Source organism: Mercurialis annua, linkage group LG4 (assembly GCF_937616625.2).
Source record: "Mercurialis annua linkage group LG4, ddMerAnnu1.2, whole genome shotgun sequence".
Classification (NCBI taxonomy): Eukaryota; Viridiplantae; Streptophyta; class Magnoliopsida; order Malpighiales; family Euphorbiaceae; genus Mercurialis; species Mercurialis annua.
Genome location: NC_065573.1, coordinates 38815672 through 38833967, shown reverse-complemented (window position 1 = coordinate 38833967; position 18296 = coordinate 38815672). Strand labels below are relative to the sequence as shown.

The following is an 18296-nucleotide window of genomic DNA, read 5'->3' as shown; positions in this document are numbered from 1 at the left end:
CATACATGTTGTTGAGGTGATACTCATTCATTGGTGTAATTTGCTAAGGTGTAATTTGTTGGTGTATTTTTATGAAATTTTTTAAAAGACGTGATTAAATTGAAAAAATATATAAAGTGAGTAAATTTTTATTATATGTCAAAGTTTGCTTTCTCTTTATTTTTATCATTGAGTATATCAGAGACATATCTAATTTATATATATTATGTTTAAATATTAAATTCGCGAATTAGTAATTTATTTTTATTTTCGTAAGTAAGATCTGCGAATCAAGCAGCATGTTGTCTGTTCCATGTCAGGTCATCGGGTTTAGTTTTCAAATTATCCCGAATTTCTTACAAATGTAACTGTTTTATATTTAATTTAATGAGATCCGATGAATTAAAAAAATAGAATATAAATTGTCATCACAATTTTGATATATAAATATAAAATATATAATGTAGCTAAGATAATAATTATTCTGTATATAATTACATTATCCATATGCATGGTAGACTTTAGATATATGCGACATATCTGGAGTCGTTATCAAATAAATGATAGATGGAAAATGCTTGCCTGTCTCCCTTACTTCAATTATTCATTATATTATTTATTTTTGAAATCTCAATTATTTTCTTTCAAATGTTTTCTTTTCGTCCTCAATCGCAAAACGACAATATTTTAATGTTGGTATAACTCATTTTCATTTAAATTAATAATTGATATATTGGATGCTTCTTAATTATTTTTTGTATCAAAAATATTTTTTAAAATTTTAATTTTTTTAACTGTTTTTAATAAATTTTTATCTTTGGATAAATAAAATGGGGATGGAAAATTAAAACCGTTTTTAATAAAGTCTAAGGTTGTGTTTAATATAAATATCATATCACAAAAACATTATTTCACTTCACACAATTGACGGCGCCAATTGATGGAGTCTGCCTTCTGAACCGGTGAGTGAACCTGCAAAACAGGGTAGAAGCTAACCGGACGGTGGTTGTCCGATTAACTCTCCGATGCTAAAGTCAGTCTAGAGCTTTGAGCAGCGTTTTGAGTATGTGAATGTAATTGTGATTCTAGGCATACCTCGTGCTCCTTTTATAGTAGTCGAATATACCTAGTAGAGTTGTATTAGGCAGGTGAATCCTACTTTGTAGGGATTCGGCCGTATCGCAGGGATTCTCCTGATTTGTCGAGATCTACCTTAATCTGATAAGAGTCCTATTTAGGAACGTCTTCCTAAATAGTCTTATCTTCCTAAAGTAGAGCTTATCCTTCCATATGTAGTGTTTGTGTCCAAATAGGACAATATTTCCATATTCAGCCGTTTACCCGAATCCCGGACCTGACGCGCTCTTGGCGGATCATGTGGGATTCGGTCTTTATTAGTGTATTACCGAATCTTAGAGATTCGGCATCTCCTCCGTATCTTTCGGTCTTCAGGGGGAGTCCGGCGTCGCCTGAGAGTGGATCCCCTGCAACTCGGCTCCATTATACTTTCAGTAGGATTCGGTATCCATCATTAGCCCCCCCGCAAGTGAGCTGAAGTAGTTTGGCATTTATGCCTTAGTGGATTTTAGCTCTTTTGGAGCTGAGTTCTTTTATACGGGCGAGTCGTTTCGTATTCCGGGCGAGTCGTTTCATATGTTTGTGGGCGGCGTTTCATCTTTAGTAAGATTCTGCGTTGCCACGTGTTGGCATTTAATGATTAAACGGTTAATGATTCAAAAGCGTTTTGTATTTAATCTCTTCGCATTTCTTCTTTTCCCTCTTACTTTGCTTTTCGAATTTACTCTCATTTCTTGTAGCTATTTCCTTTTCGTTCTTCGTTTGATTATTTGATTCTTCGTGACTTGTTTTCTCCAGATTTTTCAGGTATGTCTTCTTTCGTTGTTTGGATGTTAATATGGCTTTCTTCTTTGTATATTCTCCATGCTTTGTGTTCTGGAAATTTCTTCTGTACTTGTTGTTCTTTGATGTGTTCTTCAACGTGTTCTTCAATATATTTTTTGTTTGATCCTTATTTTGTGTTTATGTTTGTGATTCCCTGTTCTAGGATGCCTCTTAGTCGAGTGGAAGATGCTTGCGCTGCTATGGCTTTTACCCGATCGAAGCTTCGTAGGGATGAAGTCTTAGATATCTATTTTAAGTATAGTTTTCCTTTTGATTATAGGGTAATATTACCCGGTGCCGATATGGCTGCGTCTGATTCTCCCGGATCTTCTTGTAGGGCGGTTCTTTTTGAAGAGCAATTTGCTGCTGGTCTTAGGTTTCCTTTGGATCCATTTTTAGTAGAAGTGTGTAGGGATTTAAAGGTTGCTCTAGGGCAACTTTACCCTGGTACGATTAGAGTAGTGCTCGCCTTTTCGGAGGCATGTAGGCTCCGGGGCTGTGCCCCTTCTCTCAAAGTGTTATATCATTTTGTAGATTTTAGGAAGTGTGATGGCTGCTTCGTTTTCGCCCTTGGTAGAGAAGGGCGATCTCGTATTTATCTTCCTTGCCTAACCAGTCGCTGGCGAAGGCGTTTCTTTATTGTCTATCATAAATTTGCTTTTCTTCATTTTTCGGATGGTTTTTCTTCTCATCCAGTTCGGAGCTGTTCTTCTCCTTTAAGTTTATCCGAGTCAAAACTTGCTTTTGACATATCTTCTTGTAGTATTGTGTCTCGTCCCATTTTAGATGTCTTGGTTAATAGTCATCTTCGGAGTCGATGGTTTCCTTTGGAGGATCCTCCTCGAGGCTTGGCGGATCTTTGCTACTCTTTTGTTCAAGGTATATTAATTTGCTTAAGTTCTTTTTAATGTTTCTTTTGTAGGATGTCTTCTTCTTCTGACGATTTCCTTTCCGGATTTCAAGTAGATTTGGACGTTCCGATGGGTGGTCCTGACGTTCCTGTCGCCAACGTTATTCCTGGCGACATTGTCGTGGATGGAGCTCCTGTTGATATCCCCCTAGCTTCCGCCGAGGTAGCGTTGCCTGAGGTTATTGTTATAAATGATGATGATGGTGATGACTCGGCTGTTCCAGTCGGCGACGAGGCGATTCCGTCACTACTTCCCCCTCTAGCATCATCTATCGTTTCGGGGGGAGTTGGGGGTGTGGCCTCAGAGGGGCCTGTTGTTGCTGATTCGGGAGAGATTTCTCTAGGTCGAGACCCGGATTCTCCGTCTAGAAAAAGACGTCGAGTTGTCGATGATTCTCCAACGAGGGAGAGTTTTCCTGGAAGCTCTTCTTCTGCTCCAGACTTGGTTCAATGGGTCGAAGGTCAGGATCCTGCCAGTTTGCTGAATCCGAGAGTGCTAGCGGAATATATCCGGACTTTGGCGATTCCTGATGATGTCACGTGGTTCTGTGGTAGGCCGGGTCAGGAGCTTTCCGATCTGGCTTGTTTTCATGGTTTCTCTGTAAGTGCTTTCTTTCTTGAGTATAATATGTTTTTTGTATTCAGTTGCTTTCTTATTTGTTTATTTCTGGTGTGTAGGCCCTTCAATCTGTTCTGGTATTGAACGACCGCCGACAGTGTGCCGAGGAGGAGGTCGAGCGTCTGTCTGCTCTTTTGGCGACTTCCGAGTCTGAAAGGGCGAAATTGAAGGCCTCTTTGGAAGAGCATGATTCCCTTCTGGCGCAGCTTAAGGCGCAGGATGCGATTAATGATCGCCAAGTGAAAGTGATTGAGAAAAAGACCGATGACTTGACTCAAGAGATTGAGGAGCTCATTCGGATCAATTCCCTTGTTGGTGGGGAGAGGGATAGTCTTAGATCGGAGGTTGAAGGTCTTCACATCCGTCTGCTAGATACGAAGGCTTTTTACTCTGCTCTGATAAGCGAGTATCGCCTTGCGATTGGGAAGAAGCTTCTGGAGCAGAATCCCAATATTGATCTTTCTGGGGTTAACGGGTTGGATCCCCAGGCCATCGCCCGTGATCTCCTCGTCAAGATTTCTAAAGACCGTGTCTAGTAGTTTTCTTTTGATTGTATTTGCTGATGTATTAATTTTGCTTTTTGTAATTCGCAATTTATGAATATATTTTCTTCGTTTTTCTTCGAAATGTGCTTTTGCCTTATCTTTATGTACCTGTCTTGCCTCGAGGGTTATTCTAAACCCTGTTCTTGGCGTTGCTTTTTGTAGAGTTAATCTAAACTCTTTTTATTCTTGTTTTTGTTTCGAGTTAATCTAAACTCTTTTTTGGCGATTTGCCTTTTCTGAGTTAATCTAAACTCATTTTTAGCCTTTCGTGGCGATTTGCCTGGTTCGGCTATTTTGCTTTGAGTTAATTTAAACTCATTTTCTTGGCTCTTAGCCTTTCGTGGCGATTTGCCTGGTTCGGCGATTTTGCTTTGAGTTAATTTAAACTCATTTTCTTGGCTTTTAGCTTTTCTTGAGTTTGATCTTTAATTTATTTTTTCTTCTTTCGTCTTTGATTTAATCATTCGTGGCTGTTCTTGATTTTTATTTCTTTATTGGTTCGTCTGGCTAATCAGATGGTAGCGAAATTGAATTTTTATTGATAAAAAGATGGCATACAAAGCATTAAAGATAGATTTGACGCCATCTGGTAAGACGGAGAGTCGTTACCGATGATGGGTCGTTTTTCATTCCTATTCTTCCTTCTTTTCGGTCTTGTTTTCTTGGAGATCCACCACTGACTCATCATAGCACTTCTTGGCTATTCCTTGGTCTCCTCTCAGCGTCACTACTCCCTTTTCAGTCGGTACCTTCATTGCCAGTGCTCTGATGCTGGTTACCGCTGCCGAGTCATGGAGGAAAGGTCTTCCTAGGATGGCATTATATGTCAATTCCATGTCCACTATGTTAAATAGTGACATGATTTTCTTGTTCATTCCTCTTTCTGGGCCGATTATTACTTCCAAGGTGACTGCTCCCAGCGGGGTGATGGAGGGTCCACCGAGTCCTGATAGCGGAATTGGGACTCGGCGTAACCTTGACGCTGTTCCTCCCAACATTTTGTATGCTGCATTTGTCATGAGGTTTACTGCACTTCCTTCGTCGATAAGGATCCGCTCCATGTTCCAATTTTCAATGATAGTAGTCACTACCAAAGCATCGTTGTGAGGTGCTTTGACGTGTTCATAGTCTTCTACATCGAAGATCACTGGCGGCATGTGAGTTTCTCGTATGTTCATTACTTCCTTCCTCTGCTTCCTCCTGATCGTGGAGCTACTATGCCCTCCACCATTAATCATGTGTATGGTTCCCAGAATTTTGGATGGGCGCTCGTCTTCCTTTTCTTTTGGCTTGTCTTCTCTGTTTCTTTTTTCTCCCTTGTCATTGCTCTTCTCTTTTCGGGCCACAAATTTCCTCAGTTCGCCTGTGTCGATCATTCTTTCGATCTCGACCTTTAAGTCTCTGCAGCTATCCGTTTCGTGTCCGTAATCGTCGTGAAATTTGCAGTACTTTCTGGTGTCTCTTGCTTCTGCTTTCATTTTGGGTGGCCATACCACGTTTTTGATGTTTTCTTTGATCCACATGAGGACATTAGTTCGGCTGGTGTTTAATGGAGTGAAGTTATTCTCATCATCTCTGGGATCGTATCTCGATTCATATCTTGTCTGGGGGGCGAATCGTCTGCTTTCTTCGGGTCTTCCTCTCCTGTCATCAGGTTTGGACTTGGTTTTTTCTCTGGATCTCTCTTTTGATTCTTTTCCTTTTGCTTCCTTTCCGCGAATCGCCCTTCGCCCTTCGTCTAACTCGAAGTATTTCTGAGCTATGCCCATTAAGTTCGAGAAAGTTGTGGGTTTATTGACTAGCAGCTTGTCCACCAGCTTTCCGAATCGCGTCCCGTCTCGCAATGCTTCTGTCGCCATGTCGACGTTCAGGTTGTCTATCTTCATAGCTTGCTTGTTGAATCGTTCGATGTAGCTTCGCAAGGTTTCTCCTTCTTCTTGGATACAGGCTCTTAGGATACTGGTAGTGGTTTTAGCTGGGATGTTTGTGAGATATCTGTTGAGGAATTCTGTTGAAAGCGAAGCGAAGCTTTTGATCGAGCCTGGTTTTAATTTGTTATACCATCTCTGGGCTGTGCCCGTGAGCGTGGTAGGGAAAACCCTGCAAAGGATGGCGTCCGATACGCTGCGTAGCCCCATGGTCGCTGTGAACCTAGAGGTATGGTCTCGGGGGTCTCCTTCCCCATTGAAAATTGGCAAGGTCGGCAGCTTCATGCTGTGCGGGATGGTTTCCTCCATGATCTCGGGCGAGAGGGGTGATCCTTTCAACCTGAGGTCCTCTATGTCCAATTCTTCAGATTTTAGTTTTTTGAGCGCTTTGGCGATCTTCTCTTCTAAATCTTCTTCCACCACATATGTGGCTTTGCTTTTTTGGGGTGTCTCTGACGATTCGCCCTCTCCTTCTTGGTGTTTTTTCTTATTTTGTTCTTTCCCTGCATCTCTTTCTTGTCGCTTACTCCTTGGTGGGGCGTCTTCTTTTTCCTTCTCCCTTCGTTCGTCTCTTTTCGTATTCAGACCGCTTCGGGCATCCTCCTGGTTGTGCTCATTTCTGGGTGCCTCTGGTGATTCCTCGTTAGATTTTTCTCTGTCAGGACTTTCCTCTTCGCTGGTTTCCTTTTCTCGCTGGTTTCTTGCTTCGTTCCTTTCTTCGTTTCCTCTGGTCCGAGGTTCCTTGCTTTTGTTGTTTTCTGCCCTTGTCTCCCGTCGGCCTGGGTTTGCATTTCCTGTTCTTTCTCTTCTTCTGGGAGCTGTAGGGCTGAAGTTTTCCCTTAGCATTTTCATAGTTTCTTCGTGCCTGTCGTTTGTTCTTTTGGCCTCATTAGCCAATCTGTCAAGATTTGCCTGTACAGATTCTAGTATCTTTTTCAGCATTTCGCTGTGTGGATCTTGTGCCGCTGCATTTGGTGCTTGTTCTTCAGTGCTTAGGTTGAAAGCAATTGGGATGCTTCCTCTTATTGGATTAGTTTGGTACTGGGGTGTTGAGAAAGAGAGCCCTCCGGTGTTGCTTTTTTCCCCGGAGTTGAGAAGCCCGTCTTCCGTCACGTTGATTATCTCCGGAGTGCTTTTTGGGTCCATTGGTTGTTTGTCTTTCAGGTTTACTCTTTCAGAAGTCATCTTCTTCAATGAGATTTGTTTTTGAGTTCAGAAAAGCTCCTTCTTTTGAAGTTTAGTTAAGCTTTTCCCACAGACGGCGCCAATTGATGGAGTCTGCCTTCTGAACCGGTGAGTGAACCTGCAAAACAGGGTAGAAGCTAACCGGACGGTGGTTGTCCGATTAACTCTCCGATGCTAAAGTCAGTCTAGAGCTTTGAGCAGCGTTTTGAGTATGTGAATGTAATTGTGATTCTAGGCATACCTCGTGCTCCTTTTATAGTAGTCGAATATACCTAGTAGAGTTGTATTAGGCAGGTGAATCCTACTTTGTAGGGATTCGGCCGTATCGCAGGGATTCTCCTGATTTGTCGAGATCTACCTTAATCTGATAAGAGTCCTATTTAGGAACGTCTTCCTAAATAGTCTTATCTTCCTAAAGTAGAGCTTATCCTTCCATATGTAGTGTTTGTGTCCAAATAGGACAATATTTCCATATTCAGTCGTTTACCCGAATCCCGGACCTGACGCGCTCTTGGCGGATCATGTGGGATTCGGTCTTTATTAGTGTATTACCGAATCTTAGAGATTCGGCATCTCCTCCGTATCTTTCGGTCTTCAGGGGGAGTCCGGCGTCGCCTGAGAGTGGATCCCCTGCAACTCGGCTCCATTATACTTTCAGTAGGATTCGGTATCCATCAGTTATAGTTATGGATAAATAAAATTATTTTGCGTAAAAAGGTGTAAGAAGTTTTTTTTCACAAGTTGACATGAATTACAGCTTCTATTACCAGATGATTACACTTCATTCAAAAGTTCTAAACTAAATCTAAAAATAAGAACTATAATCACACTTCAGAAATTGAAAATACAAGAGATTGAGATCGCAAAATGATCCTCAAGCGGTAAAATTATAACTTAAGCTATAAATTCACCCACCATTATTGTGCAAATTAAACAAAACAAAACAAAGCTAAATGATTCTCGTCGTTGTAGATGAATTTTAGCTATTAACAGCGGTGCAAAGAGTTCGAATCTCTCCTTGAGTACCAGTTAAGGGACTTATATTTCCCATCTTCACCATAGCAGCAGCAAAATCGGAGCTGAAAGATGCAGAATCGCCGCTATACTCAACAACAATGCTGTCTGTAGATCCGTTGCTAAAGAGTATTTGATCTGACGCAAGAAGTCCTCTTTTGGCGATGAGATTGCTATAGTAGTTGTTGTCGAATCCGTCGGGCGTGACCAAATCAAGTGGTGCGAGATTTCCGGGGCTACCAGTTGCTGGACAATTGGTTCTTCTGGTTGCTGCAAAATCAGGGTCGATATCACTTGCGTTGTTGTGAATTCTGTCGCGAAATGTTGCACATGCAGCTCGGCCTATTGTATGAGCTCCTGCGATTTTAACAAGTAAATCGAAATTAAAGTCAGTTGTGTGGGTTCAATTAAACTGCCATGTTCAATATTTCAATGCAAATTTTCCCAAAAGCAAATATGAAGCTAAAAATTTATAAAAAAACAGTTTTAAATATTTAAATTATTATTATTATTTTTATATAAATTAAAAAACTTATGCCAAAGTGAACATAGGAAAAAAATGGTATCGTTAAATATTTGAACACCATATAAAGAGGGTATACAAACCTGAAAGGGCGACCATTTCTCTTTGATTTAAACCCTTGTCGCTAAACTTAGAAATGATAACTCCAAGGGCGTCATTAAAGCCAGGAAGGTCACTGTTAGCTAGGGCTAAACTTGCAGTTGTGGAGTCTCTCCTTCCAAGATTCACTGTCCATGATGGTCCACTCACCTGTTATAATTTTATGCATAAATTATCAGATAAGGCTGTCGATCCGTCGATAAAAAAGTGTTTTCGAGTAGTATGAATTTGAAATTTGTAACTTTAATAATATAAAGTTCTGAAAATAATAACTTACGGCGACAGATGCATCCCGGGCTGCGACCGCAACGATATCAGCACACGAAACAATTCCAGGACAAATGCTCTCTAATTGTGACTTGGCATTGTCAATGACACCAAACCCTCTGATAGAATTAGCATTGTTACGAGCAGTTCTCTCACCAGTAAATGTGGAAGTATCCTCCAATAAAACGGATCCATCACAACCCTGCAATCAACCAATACATTAATTTCATACCATTTTGGAATAACGAATTTGATCAAAAAATTTACACTGTTACGTAACACTAACTTTAATTTTCTACTATATAACACACTTCATGTTAAATCGTGAAGATTTCGATACATAATTTAATTAATTCACTCCAGAAGTTAAGCTGTTAGGCGAGAAATTAACTTATCAAACTATAGTATTTTTAAGGGTTAATTACATATAAAATCACCACCTTTACACGAAATTGCAAAAATAACACGACCTTTAAAACGTGGCAATTCAGGGCACCACCTTTCATTTCTTTTCAAAAATAACACGGGCGCATTTTTAGTGGCATTTTTGCTGACGTGGCGTGACACGTGGCACTCTCATTGGGTGTCCAAGTCACCAAAATTTTATCAAAAAACGTGCCCGTGTTGTTTTTGAAAAGAAATGAAAGGTGATGCCCTGAATTCACACGTTTTAAAGGTGGTGTTATTTTTGAAGATTCGTGTAAAGGTGGTGATTTTATATGTAATTAACCCTATTTTTAAAGAACGTTAGACTTTTAAATTCTTAAATTTTGATAGTTAAATTTAATTTTACCTCCAAACTTCATGTTATTGAATGAATTTTTGGATATAAATTTTTCTTACATGAACAAGAACAACTAAAAAAAATATTTTCCGTACGTATTAAAGAATTTAAAAGTCGGTAATTATTCTTTAAAAATATTTTAACTTGATAACCGCAAAGTACCTGAACGAAACAATCGTGAAAATGGAGACGAATTAATGAAGCAGCCATTCTCGCCTCACTACTAACTGCAGCATCAATAACAGACTTAATAGTAGTCAGTGCAGTTGGACATGTGCTATCATAGAAATTTGAAGACAGTTGTGCGTCACATTGCAAGCTTGATAAATTAATAATCAAAAGAATTGCCAAAAGCATGCAATTTAAAGATAATTTAGAAGCCATTTTTAATTTATTTTTTTGTCTGAAACAACTATATAGTAATGAAGTTTAAACAATGAATGAAATGAAGAAGCTTGTGAATTGGTGAGTGATGAAATAGCAGAAGGCTAGGCTAGTGTTCTATTTATAGAGGCTTGTTCTATAAATTTGTGACCTGTTCTGTTCTCCAAATTGGGAATGCATGGAAAAGTCGTATTATGAATAATTAAAAAACTAGATGATTGATTGAGTTTTGAAGGTCATCCAAAATAAAAATTCCAAGTCTATTTTTTCCGTGTTTTTAATAAAGAAATCAAATAACGAATCCAAAATGTAAACTATTGTTTGGACTCTTTCTGCACTATGCATGCATGTATATTACTTTTCAGATTGTCTTTTTTTTTTTGAAGGAATTACTTTTCAGATTGTCAATTATTAGGAACGTGCTTACAAGTCACAATCAGTTAACAGTGCTTGAAATAATAATAATACTGCTTCATTAGTTCAAATTGATTAGTTTAGAATAAATCCAAATATTAAAATTTGTTTATCCAGTAAAAATGAGTTACTCCCTCCGGTCCATAATATTTATCGGATTTGAAAATTTTTTTGGGTCCATAATATTTATCATGTTATAATATAAAGAGAGCATTAATTGCTATTTTTCCATGTTTGCTTCTCATTAATTTATTGAAAAAATACAATAAACAAATGAAAATGATAATAATAAATGTAAACAAGTTTTAATGTAGGGTTAACTTAGTAAAAATGTTTATAAATTAAGACACTTTAATTGTTTTTTTAGTTCTTGTGCTAAAGTCAAATGCGACAAATATTATGGATCGGATAGAGTAATTTATTTCAACCTTTTTTAAGGCGTCAATGATTTTTTTATTTTGTAATCTGTTGTTTTCTTTTTAGTTATACTTTCATTAATGAGAATAAAAATGATCAATTAAAAATGAATAATTGTCCATGATTTAGATAAAAAAAAGACTTGAGCTTTTAGTTGAATTAATTATTTAAAGATGAAAAATATTATTACCTCAGTCCTATTTAAAACTCTTATATTCCATTTTAAGCGAATGTGGCCGTAATTTGGATAGATAAACCTCACTACAAGAAATACTAGAATTAGCAGCAAATATTTTTGCTGCTAATATTATTAAAATTGTTACTATTAACATATAGCAACAAAAAAAAATTATAACATGTTGGTGCTAATAAAATATTGCCTTAAATAATTGGTAATAAAGTTTATTGTAAAATGCTGCTATAACTTAACTAATAGCAGTAACTTTTAAATTAATGCTGCAAAATGTTTTTTAGCAGCATAAAAAAATTTGTTGCATATACAGAATTTCTTGTAGTGCCTCTAAGTGCATTAAGAGTTTGTGGGTTCGAACTCCGCCTCCATAACTAACAACTAACAACTGAGACTCTAAAAGTTCCTTTTCTATTTTTAAGGACTTTTATATAAAAAAAATTATCCTTTTTTTAAATCACCTTAAAAAAAACTAATACAAAAATTGTCACTATTATTAATGAAAATAAAAAAAACATAAAAATATAAAGATAATAAAAAAAAACTTTAGTAATGAGACTTTTAAAATGGGGCAGAAAGTATTAAATACTCCTATAATCAAAAAAATTAGAAATCAATCATTAATTAGCAATCTCATCATGATTAATTAAATTGAACATAGTAAAACTGATATCTGTAATGTTTTTCACGCTTTAAATAGATATTTGTTTGTGTGGATATGTTGCGTTGAAAATGATAATAATACCAATATTTGAGACTCAATTATTCGTCTTTGCTCTTTGGTGGATGATTAGTTCAAATGTCCACAAAATAATATTTTATATGAAACTATTAAATTTGAAAATATCATTTCTGTAATTTGATTTTGTTTATAAAATAAAACTATTTCAACTTTATTTTCTGATAGTAAAAAGAAGAAATTTGAATTTCTTATTCAGTTAATCTGTATATAATATTTACTACTTAGATTATGCCTCCAGGAAAAAAAATAAAAATTAAAAGAATTATTATAGAGGTACTGCAATGATTTGATGAATGATATATGTATTCTTCAATACTGAAAAATCTATAGATCCAAAAAATAATGTATATATCAATTGTATTATGAATAAAAATGATATTGATCACGTTTATCAATTTTATTATTAAATATGTATTTATCAATTGTAATATAATTGTCGATGTATTAGTTTATTTTTCCTTAAATATTTTATAATTTATAATTAGTGGTCTAAATTTTGGGAGTAAATAATTAACATTTGCAGTGAAAAATGTTCTGTACGTAGTGAGAAGATTATGTAGCTACAATATTGGATATATTATAGTTGTTTAATAAGATGAATCAAGTCATATGACTGAATCGTTAATTAGTACAATAGTGCATGCATAAAAAGATACAGCGTAACGGACGCAGGTACTTACCTTCTCTAGTCAAAATTCAATGAGCTAGAAATAATTTTAGAAAAGTTTAATCATAAAAAAATCATCTTTTCAATTTTTAAAATTTCTAGCCTAAACTTTTAAAATCGTCATCTTTATCTCATTTTTTAATTTTCAGTTTCAATTAGACTATTAAAATATTAAAATATACATTTTATATCTTTTGAATTTTTGATGGTAAAATATAAATTGAAATAATATGAAAGAGTATATTTGAATTTTTTTAATTCTAAATTGAATAAATGGTTATAATTAAAATTAAAAAAATAAAAAATAAAAAGAAAAAATAGACTAAAATGATAATTTTAAAAGATTTAGTCAAATAAAAAAAGACAAAAAATGTCGGATATAAATTTTTAAATGATTATACCTTTTAAAAATTGAGTAATTTTATTATATAAAATAAATGAATAAAATACCCCGTTAATATATATGAATAAATAAATTTAATGTTTATATTTTTAATTAATTAATATAAATATAGCAATGTAAAAAATTTAAAATTAATCAGTTATCCACAATTTTATGCATGGGACTTGGCTACTGATCCAAAGTATTATTATAATATATGATGATTATTGCATGTTCTAGTGTTTTTGAAAAATCAAAGCCTTACCGGTGGCCTTTATGGACTTTTATGCATCTCATCTTCAACGCGTTTGATGAGTTCTTATTATTCTTTTTACATCTATATATTTAATATTATTATTTTAAATCTTATTTGACTCATCTCATCTAGAAATTGAATCTCCTAATTAAAGTAATGCAATTGGCTCTTTTTATTTGTAATTATTAATTTTAATAATAGGGATTTGAACTTTGTAACACTTTAATTTAGATTTAATCATAAATTTTTCATTATAATCTTAGAGCGCAAATTGTCATTTTATTAGCCAGTTAAATGTGGACTATATGTAGGTGTATTTTGACCTTCGTTCTGTAATAAAATGAAGAAAAATTTATATTTATAAAAAAAGAAAGGAAGAAGGCAAACTACATGACAAAATACATAGATTATTTTTTATACACTATGAAATTTCCGGAATGGGTCTCAATTGTGAGACGGAAACTTAATTTAAAATTTTATTTTTCCTTTTATGAAAAGTTGAGAGTTTGATTTTCTTTTAATTAAAAGAGTGTCTTTTCCAACAAAACTCGAATAAGTTGGACTTTCTAAATATTTTTAAATTAATTTTTAAATTTATGCTTATTTGATGTCTTTAAAAAAAATAGAAATTCATTTAAAAATATTTTAGCTTTATTTTATTAATAAGATTTATTAATTTTATTCAATAGCTATTATCTAAGATAAAATTAATATCTTTTTATTATTAATATCACACTAACAATTTTTATATTTACACATATCAAATTTAAACAATGTTTTTCTAAAATATGTAAGCAACAATTTAATTTGTACTTGAATTACTAAATAAAAATTAATCCAGTAATTTAATATTTTTATTGATTTTATATAGAAGAAAGATAAGGTATCTTTATTTTTTAATAATATAAAAAAATATATGTCTTTAACTAAAAAATAATATAATATACACAACTAATTGTACTGTTTATTAAAAATAAAAATGCCTAATTATTTAAAAAAAAACCTCACCTTGTAACATTTATTCGTTTATACCTGACTTAGGAAAAAGTTCATTTGTACCCTTTTTTGATTTTTCATTTTCGTCTCTACCCTAAAGAGCTAATTTAACCTCTTTTCATTTGGAAAAATATTTAAAATGATCCCATATATTTAGCTTATATTTTAATTAAACATTAATATTATTAATCATTTATAATATTTTCATCTTTTAATTAATTTAATTGTCAAAAATTTAAATTTTTGGGTAGAGATGAAAACGAAAAATCAAAAAAAGGTACAAATGAACTTTTTCCTACGTGAGGGTATAAACGAAAAAATGTTTTAAGGTGAGGGTTTTTTAAGTAATTAGGCCAAATAAAAAATAAAGAATAAATAGTTTTTTAATAAACTTCCTGAAAATTTTATTTTTCCAAAAAGTAGTTTTCAAAATTTTTCTTAAAAACTATTAAAATAAAAAAGTAATTAAGCCAAAAGCTTTACTAATATCTCTTGCAAATTATATAATAGGTGCACTACAAAAATTGGAAGGTAAGGGGACGAAAATAGGGGACCATAATATTTTAATAGTCCCCAAAAGATAAAGTTGAATAAAAATAGAGACCTTTACAAAAGTTGTCCCCAATTCTTTCGTTATAACAATTTTGGGGACCACTTTTCTTATTCAATTAAGAATTTAAGTCTACAAATAAAAGGGGACGAATTTTTTTAATAATCTGATAGTGAATTAGAGTCCTAATTGATTAAGGATAAAATTACCAATATATAATCCACGTTAATTAGTTAAACTAAAAAAGAAGCGGCGACTTAGAAAAAAACCTAAAAAGGAGGCGGCACTTTTTTTATACCCATTAGGAGTGAATTTCTACAGTTTATTCATCATTGAAACTTTGCTTTTCAAAATTTTCTTACCAAAATCACGGTAATCTTTCAATATATTTCTATTAAACAAGATCTTACTCTAATAAGAGACATAATCTTTGTTTAAATTTTTGTAGAAGGTGGATTGAGATCAAAGTTTTAATTTAGGAAATCGGCGGGCACAATAAAATTGGCGAACCAGTTTTGTTATATAGAAAACTCTCTTGGCCAATACATTCAATCACCACTTGTAAGTTTGTTTCTATTCTCTTTGATTCTGTGATTTAATTTAGTGAGTGCTGCCATAATATGATTATTTTCCGTTAATGCAAATACCACCACGAATTAATTATTTGTTAAAACCCTAATTATGGTAATGGCCGGAGATATATGTTCTTGTTTTTTAGTAGGAGTAATTTTGTGTGTTTCATGAGTTATTTTTATTTGTATATGATTTTGAATGTTTGTTGGCTCTGTATTTGATTATTAGTTAATAAATTGGAGTATCACACACAACTGTTATATTTAGTCTTTATAATTGTCTATTCTTTTTTTGCCTAATAATTTGCAGTTTGATCTGAAATTTTTCATGAAATCTTCGTGTTTTAAACTATTTCCGCAGTAGAAATTTTTCATGAAATGTTCGTGTTTTAAAGACGATGTTTATTATGCATAAACCATTATTTAGTTGTGGAAACTTGGCTATAATGAGGTTCATTATATATATGATGATTTCAGTTTGCCTCCCTGTTGTAGCTCGTGTTGGTATGGTGAAGAAATGTTTTAACTCTTTTAAGCGTACAATGGGTTGATTCTCTCATAGAATCAATTATGAGAATTGCCGCAAATAGTTTTCAGAAATGCCTATTATTGATTAAATTTTAGTGTAAACTTGCATTAAATTAGTAGGTATAATGTCTTCTTTTGCTAAATGCATGTAAATGTATAAATATATCAAGGAACCAGTCTTTCAACTTTCTACTTCATAAATGTTTTCTATCATTTTCTATGTCAAGTATGACTTGTTGTACGGAATTATTACCTCCACATTATCTAGGATTATGGTCATACTTAGCACTTGATATCTAGGATTATGGTCATGCTTAGCACTTGATATCTATGATAATGATCATCTTTTCAAGAAATAAGAAGTAAAAAGGCTAAGTTAGGTACTGGTTGTAATGCATGACAAAGATTTAAATGGTTTTAGTTTAGGATGGTTAAACTTTTATAAATTCAGTATCTAATCAATTTACCACCTTCTATTTTTTTTTTAATCTTGGACACAATTACTAATGCACGTGTTTTTAAATTTATTTATATTACTCGTGCGATTCATTTTAATTATGTGCTTGCATACATTCATCATGTTATGTACTGTAAAGTTGGATTATTTTTTCATGAATTAAGTTACATGAGATTTGAAATCAATTACTTATGAAATGGCTTTTAATGAAAAATGAGAATCTGAATAAATTGGCAATGGTATCCATTCTCATTGCCCTGCTATTATTCGTGTCTACAATAGATTAAAAAAATTATTTTAATATGTTGTCTTTTTTTTTTCATAAATGACAGGCAAATGCAAAAGCATAAGTAAAAAGTTACTATCGACACTAAAACAACATCCAACTAATCAAAGGATAATTGATACACATGATTCAAATGAGACTCTTCCTTCTTCTCAATTTATATTTTGATGAGCCAAATGTGTTTGATGGTTGGAGATAAGTTTCGAGACAAATTACAAGATAAATTTTGATGGTTGATAAGCAATAGAATTTGGCTGCAGCCACTAGTAATTGCCCAATTTTCCAAATGAGAGACGTTCAATTGGCGGTACGTATTCTTTCTTTTATTTATATTAATCCATTTTTAATTTACTGCATTTACTCTTTTTCTATTTAATTTGACCATGAAGTCGTAAATTGTAATTATTCAGCAATTTTCTCATGGCAAAACTTGTGTAGTTCTTATAGAAAATAAGTTTAGTCTGCCATTTTTATGCATGCTCATATTAACTCCTTTTTTGAATTTTTTTTTATAATGACTTAAAAAGGTGTTTTTCTGCAGGACAACGTGTAATTAGGCGGCAGAACAGTGGCATAATTTTCATGAAGATTACATTATTATCTTAGTGTATTTTTTTGAATAATTTTTAGTAGATTTATTTTAAACATGTATTTTGTACGTGAGACATAATTTTTAATTTTAGTAGATTATTGTTTGTTCAATTCTGAATGATATAATAAAAATAAATATTCAGATTATTTATTTATTTGTTTATCTTTATAATATAAATAAATTTATTATTTGTTTATTTGTTTATCTTTATAATATAAATTAATGAATTTTTTAAATATTTTTATTAAAAAGTAAAAATATTCAATGGGGACCAAAGTCGTCCTTATTCAATGGGGACGAAAGTCGTCCTTATTTAATGGGGAGGAAAGTCGTCCTTATTCAATGGGGACGAAAGTGGTCCTTATATAAGGGGATGACTTTCGTCCCCGTAGTTAGGGACAACAATCATCCCAAAAATGGGGACAACTTTTCTCTTTTCGTCCCCTAAAGAATTGGGGACGGAGGCAATAGGGACGAAGTATGGGGACCAACTTAGTTGTCCCCAAAACATTAGAGGACCATTTTCTTATGAATAGAGGACTATTTTTCTGGTCCTCTTATATCTCTTTTTTTGTAGTGGTGGTCAAAAGCTATTTGAACGTTTTCATTTAGATTGTGATAAGTTTTATGCATCCCTTTTCCTAAAAATATACTATTATTGAATTATAAAATTAAATTATAATATAATATAACATGACATTACCAATGAACTCAAATGATATAAGCACGGGGCAGTAAACTGTTAGGTTGTGAGTTCAATTTCTTCCACAAATATTCTCTTTTGTAATTATAAAAAAACATAACGTTCATATAAATTTAAATATTATTAAATTATTCATATTTGATCGGCTGTTATTTGTATTAAAAATATATTATCTTTGAAATGTGAAATTTCAAGTAAAAATTCAAATAATAAAAGTTTATTGATCAGTTGAATTAATTGTTGTATAAAGAAAATTATAGAACGCAAACTCCATGCCTATTGAGGTAGAGATCGATGGTTTGCATGTGGTTATCATTAAAGCCGCGAAACTTCACTTAAATAAAAATGATTAATTATTCTTATTTTTTAAATATTTGTAAATATATTTTATAAATTAGTATAAAA

General features: G+C 33.3%; 2 protein-coding genes and 1 long non-coding RNA gene across 3 annotated transcripts; 2 read left to right on the top strand and 1 right to left on the bottom strand.

The window, feature by feature from the left end:
• The first annotated feature begins 1325 nt into the window (after positions 1-1325).
• On the top strand, positions 1326-4037 carry LOC126677245 (uncharacterized). The gene is made up of 3 exons (XM_050371780.1): positions 1326-2760; positions 2848-3392; positions 3470-4037. The coding sequence occupies exons 1-3, from the start codon at positions 1866-1868 to the stop codon at positions 3944-3946; spliced, it is 1917 nt and encodes a 638-aa protein (XP_050227737.1). The 5' UTR covers positions 1326-1865; the 3' UTR covers positions 3947-4037.
• A 3831-nt stretch (positions 4038-7868) lies between these two features.
• On the bottom strand, positions 7869-10227 carry LOC126677251 (lignin-forming anionic peroxidase-like). The gene is made up of 4 exons (XM_050371790.2): positions 9918-10227; positions 8982-9173; positions 8689-8854; positions 7869-8439 (listed from the first exon to the last, which is right to left on the bottom strand). Exons 1-4 carry the CDS (start codon positions 10137-10139, stop codon positions 8048-8050), a joined length of 972 nt encoding a protein of 323 aa, XP_050227747.1. The 5' UTR covers positions 10140-10227; the 3' UTR covers positions 7869-8047.
• Positions 10228-15019: 4792 nt separating this feature from the next.
• Positions 15020-16891, top strand: LOC126677254 (uncharacterized). The gene is made up of 3 exons (XR_007640488.2): positions 15020-15125; positions 15202-15314; positions 16643-16891. It is a non-coding gene; the product is annotated as an uncharacterized LOC126677254 (long non-coding RNA).
• The last annotated feature ends 1405 nt before the right edge of the window (positions 16892-18296 follow it).